We start from the raw sequence: 6,000 nt of genomic DNA, 5'->3' as shown, positions 1-6,000 counted from the left end.
TCCGGCCCATCGAAGGCTCAGCTCAACACAGTAGCGGCCTTCGAATTGACACGAAAGTCTCCCAAGTTTCAACATGTCCAATGCTTACATAATATTTTCGTTTATAAGACAAAACCATCTTGAAGATACAATTTAATATTGTTGTCTTGTCCATTGCCCCGGAGATGATGAATGATAATGATGATAACTTGAAGTCTAGGACTACAAACTCTAAACTTTATTTTATCCAATACATTCATTAAAATTAAACTCTAGTCATGTTCCATTACAGAACGCCCACAGCAAAATTGGAAGAGTTTTTTTTTTCCCTTTCCTATTACATCACAAGGCCCACCAATACGGAGATTAAGGCCACTAGGCCCACAATAGAAGGGAAATTTGGAGACACCAGAGACAGAGAGAGTGGGTGGTTCAAGTGGATTCAAAGGGATACCAAAAAGACTATCCTTGCATGAGTAATTGGCATCAAAGAGAAATTATGAAGTTAGCGAAATTAATGGTAGAGACTAGAGAATGATTCCCTGGCTATCAATTTTTGTATAGGATGACCTGAGTTGCTCCTCCGTGGCATGTAAGCATCTGACAAAAGATGGTAAATGAGTAGAAACATTGATGGACTAGTGGCTGGGCCCAAGTAATTCATGGTCTTCTCGTCTTGTGATGCAAGTACGAGGGCTTGACCCGGCTGGCGATTACAAAATTTGATTTGTTGGAGTTACATACAAAGAAATGAAGTATCTACCCTAATTCAGCCATATTAGTTGGTGAAGCTAAGCATTGATTATTCTGGTAAGTCAAACTCAGGAGGAGACAGCACAGAATCACCCATGCATGTTGAATGATATAGGCCTACATATTCCATTTAAATATTAAAACTAACTAAAGATAAAAAGATAACAGGTGTACATGTAAAAATGTTAAAAAGGACAGTGACAAACAGTTTTTTATTCCTTGACCATGTCTATTTTCATTTCAATCAGACGTTATCAAACTCCACCACAGTCAGCAGACAACAGGTACATTTTGAAGTCCTCCATTTGACAAAATACAAATAGTTTAATGCTTTTGTGATAACATGAGAATTGAATAGATAAGGGCTGTAACTTAAATGCTAGACCTGAGATCTTAAACGTCTTTATATACTTCTATCCTATATGCCTCGTCTCTCTTCATGATGTTACATTGAACCCCTTGGCTGCAACTGGGATCATTATTTTGTCATGGATCTCAGAAGAACTAGGGGTGTTGCTCCATCTTAATTTTTTTGACACAATCAGCTTATGGGGAAGAAAAAGAAGAAAAATAGTTGCACAAACTGATATAGAATCAGGAAAAAAGGTGTTAAATTATTCAGCATCTACATCCTCAGCAGATTTCTTGTATTCCGGCTTAAGCTCATAAGTTCCTTGGTTTGTACCTCTCTTATTGTAAACACAGAGTTCATTCAATATCTCCTTCAAGAATTGCTGCCAGAAATAAAAAAATGAAAAAAAAAATTAAATGCATACAGTTGACCGGTTAACTATGTATCTACTTTTTTGATTGATTAATCACGTCTACAATAGAAGATCCCTACGAATTCACTGTTGTCAGCTGCATTTCTAGACTTAATTTAGACAAACAACTTGGGGGGTGTTCAACAACATGGTTTTGTTTTGAAAACAAAAACATTTGCCACATAATTTTGCTGATATAGCCATTATTTTTGTTTCCAAAAACAAAACTAACCAAGTTGTCGACCACCCCCTTAGTTTACCCCAATTTCCCAAATATCACCTAATATTTCTTCATTGCTCATGTCAATCATTTTTCCCAAGCCAATCTTTTTCTTCCATACTATTTCATCACTTTGCAGACCAGAAACCAATACCAACCTATAGAACTTAACCAATAAACTCTCCAAGTCAATATTGGATACCAGATGCCGGTATCTCAAAACAAACAAAACTTTGTTCAAATGTAAGGAATTCCTTTTGAAGGGCATACAGTATTAATGGGACAAGTTAAAAGGAAAGAGGAGAGTTCTATGAAGCTGAAGATGAGTTGAACTCTCCCTTAGTACACCCCCACAATATGCAGAACCACAATATCTAGTGCTTGTGAAGAAAAGGTGTTGGAGGGGTCTGGAGGACAGTACGAAAAATTCATCATACAGGGGTATTTTTGCTGTACATGGATTAGGAAACCTTGAGAAACATGATCCGATAATGTAAAAGCTAAATTGTTCACCAAGGCTGTATACAGTTTGAGTTGAGAATGGTAAATTTCATGGGGACCTTCCATGGATGTAAGCACAAAGCAGTATGTTTCTTAAAGAGAAACATACTGCTTTGCCCAGAAAAAGGTATGCAAAGGAGCAATTAAAAAACTTACTGCAGGTTGATCCGTCTCTTGGACCAGCTGCTTCAATGTCCAGTTCGGTTGCCTTTCAAAGAGCTTAAACATAATATCCTCCAGTTCCCCACGGTCCCTTCTTGTTCTTTTCATGTCCGTTCCCTTCACAGGAGTCACTTTCTTCTTATCCTGGACAAATTGTAGCAGAAAGACATCACGTATGAAATTACTGGCGTTAAAGACAAAGCATTATCTTCTTTCACAGATGGGATCTAGTAGGCTTTGGAATAAAACAGAATTCTTTAAACAACATAACCTAGCTTTTACAGGAAGTTAAAAGCATTAGAGGAAAACAAGGACAACGACTGAACCATGCTTTCCTACATAAGGCACAGTCCCTTTATAAAACCCAGAAATGGATTTCTAAATATCACAAGAACTAGATAATTTCTAGACAATAGAAACATATAAGAAAATTAACAGTAACATAATTGTTCTGGTAAAGAAAAGTTACAAATGAGTACCTTAGAACCAGATGCCACTAAACCAACCATTCCAGGCAATGGCCTCATAAGAACTCCATGGTCATTGTCAATTACCTTTTTGGACAAAGAATTTATTAACTCAAGGAAAGAGAACATGAGATTCCAGTCATAAGAAAACAGAGAATAAACTGACATACTAACCTGTATTTGTCTAGTTTTAATCATACATTTGTTTGTCCTTTCACGGCATAATTTACCATACGCCTCAATATTTTCATTATGGGGCTTCATGTCAAATTTATGCTCCACTTTTCCTTCCATTGCAACCTTTCCTACAATCACAAAAATTCCCCCTTTAAATTGGTTCACTAGATAGAAAGGATACCTGAAGGAGTTAAGAGTGTTCAAATTCAAATAGAACCAGAATTGACAAGCTGGAAATACATATGTTTGTTTTCTTGATACGATTTTTCAGAAGCATATTAGTGCTATGCAGTCAGAGCCAAAGCAAGTGTGAAGTCATGAATTGTATAGCCACTTAATTATGGTGCCTCCTAGATCCATATCCATACATGTTAACATGTTAAAAGGTCTATATGAAACTAAATTAACCAATTGCATTAGTCAAGTGGAGCAAGGTTTGCAGCTCAAGGAAGGCTGGGGGTCTAGGAGTGAGAAGAATTAGAAAACTTAATGTGGCATGCATAAGTGGTATTAAAGATGGAATGAACAGCTTAACATCTTGTCAAAATATGGATCAAGCAATCTAAACTGGGAGCTGGGAGAAGCTAACATATCATATGGGTGAGCAGTATGAAGAGGAACACAGAAATCATCTTTGGAATTTGAGAAGGGAACTAAATTTGAAATTGGAGATGGAACAAGGATAAAGTTCTGGCAGGACATCTGGTGTGGAAAGCAACTTCTAAAGGAGATATTCCCAACAGTTTGAGATTACACAGAACAAGGAGTGCATGATTTCAGAAGTATTTTCACATGATGGGAGTTCAGGTGAATGGTGCCCCACATTCAGAAGAAATTTGAATGATTGGGAGATAGGGCAATGGATGGAGATGATGCAAAGAATCATCAGCAAAATCAGACATGATGGATCAAGACCAGATAAAAGAATTTGGATAGGGGAAAAATCAGGAGTTTTCAAGGTAAAATCATTTTACAATAGGCTGAACTGTGAAGAGATGGAGAGGTTTCCGTAGGACAGTATGGAAAACAGCAGCTCCCCTCAAAGTAGCCTTCTTGGTATATGTTGAGTTGGGCCGATTTCTAGTTATTGGGCTCAGTTATTTGTCTTTTATTTTTAAGTTGTTAAGTTAGGAAGTTATTGGGCTATAGGCCCATTAGTTTATGTTATTTAAGTTGTGACTGTTCAGCTACTTAAGTAGCCGCCCTACTAAGGGCATTGTAATCTCTTATTCTTTTAATTTGAGTATACAATACAAAGAGGGGTTGGCAGCCAGAACTAATTCAATTCTGGTTGACATCCCACTCCTTTTCTTCTCCTTTTTTCTCTCTACTGCTGAAACTCTTCATCTTCTTCTTCTTTCTCTTCACAAGGAATTCATCTAAAATTGCAATAAGTGATTTCTACTTGGTATCAGAGAAGGCCGAAGGTTCCTTGAGTTGTTCTATCATGCAGCCCTAGATCAGCTGACTGCATGGTGATTTGAGAGGCTGATCAAAGATCTCAGGTAAGCCCAGTTTTTGGATTTTTTGGTGGATCTGTTTTGCCTTGTAGCTGGTCTAGGGTTTCCCATCAAATTCAAGAAAAACTAGAGAAAGGGGGTGAGTCCTATTTCTGTTGGACTCTTCAATTTTGACCTAGGAAGTGGCACCCTAATTTTTTAGGGTTCCTTGGAGTTTTCAGAAGGGGGCGGTTCAAGTCCTGTAGAAAATGAATCTTTTGTGGGAAGATCATCTAGGGCACCAGAAGGGTGTCGGTGATACCAGAAGTGATTTATTTGATATTCTTTCATCTTACAATAACCTTCAAACCCCTTTTTGAGAATTATGGAGGGTAACGGAGTTGAAAACAAACCCGGGAGTGAAATGGGACCAGTGGGAGGAGGTGTTGAAGACCTTTTCGGGGCTGGGACCATTACTACAGTTAAGTTGGATGGTTTAAATTACTTAGAATGGTCACAATCTGCAAAGATGGCCATTGGTGCTCGCGGGAAGTTAGGGTATATCACTGGTGAGGAGGTGAAACCCAAAACTAACAGCTCCCGGTGGGTACAGGAAAATTATATGGTGATGACTTGGCTGTGTAATTTAATGCTGCCCCATGTAAGTAAGAATTTTTGTGGGCAAATACAGCTAAGGAAATATGGGATGGGGTTGCAGAAACCTACTCACAGAGTGAGAATGTTGCTAGGACCTATCAGTTGAGGAATCAGATTATTGCTACAAGGCAGGGAGATAGACCTATTGCTGTTTGCTTTTCAACCCTTAAAACCCCGTGGCAGGAGATTGACCATCTGGAGACAGTTATTTGGGAAACCACTAAGGATGAAGCTGCCTACCAGAAGCTCCTAGAGAAGTATAGGGTTTTTGAATTTCTTGCTGGCCTTAATCCCGAGTATGATATTGCAAGACAGCACATTCTTTCTAGACATGTTTTGTGTGGAAGCAGACACAGAAAGTTGCATTTGGATCATATTAGAGGTTCGAAGCCATGTCTTCAGCAAGAACAACCATATCTTGCAGACCTTTGGCATATTATGGACAGAATTTATGTTAGAGCTTTTAGAAAACTATCCAATATAATATGGATATTGGATGTTCTCCATCTTCCATTCTAGAACTATATCCAGGGTCTTCAGAAGGATGAACTGTATATGAACATAACTACCAGAATTTTAGCACAAAGTGGCCACTTCCAGACTCAAATCTGTGTTCTCATACTTGTCAGGCCAAGACTTTACCATCCAACCAAGCCTAATTCCTCTCTTTGCATAGTTTATAATGCCAGAATGTATGGTTTGACTTGTTTACAGCCATTAACTCAAAGATTTTGCTATCCATATTTTACATACTGTTAAGGATTTTTCACCCAGCTAACTACCTTGGTACACACAAAAAGCTAAGGCTGATGTGGCAAGCCCATATCATCATGTAAAGGTCAGCTCAGACATTGCACCAAGGCCATTGACATGAGATGGGA

The 6,000-nt window shown here is 38.3% G+C and overlaps 1 protein-coding gene across 1 annotated transcript in view; it reads right to left on the bottom strand.

Moving 5' to 3' along the window:
* Positions 1–915: 915 nt before the first annotated feature.
* The window catches only part of LOC148851253 (uncharacterized), a 31,121-nt gene continuing 26,036 nt past the window's right edge, over positions 916–6,000 (bottom strand). The window contains exons 3-6 of the mRNA XM_088942930.1: positions 3,021–3,151; positions 2,859–2,933; positions 2,374–2,523; positions 916–1,466 (exon numbers count right to left, since the gene is read on the bottom strand). Of these exons, the coding sequence (XP_088799056.1) occupies positions 1,347–1,466; positions 2,374–2,523; positions 2,859–2,933; positions 3,021–3,151 (476 nt within the window). The 3' untranslated portion in view covers positions 916–1,346. The remainder of the gene's footprint in view (positions 1,467–2,373; positions 2,524–2,858; positions 2,934–3,020; positions 3,152–6,000) is intronic.

Source organism: Nelumbo lutea, chromosome 5 (assembly GCF_056320005.1).
Source record: "Nelumbo lutea isolate HS-2025 chromosome 5, American lotus-T2T, whole genome shotgun sequence".
In the NCBI taxonomy this organism is placed as follows: Eukaryota; Viridiplantae; Streptophyta; class Magnoliopsida; order Proteales; family Nelumbonaceae; genus Nelumbo; species Nelumbo lutea.
This window is presented reverse-complemented; position numbering and strand designations above follow the sequence as displayed.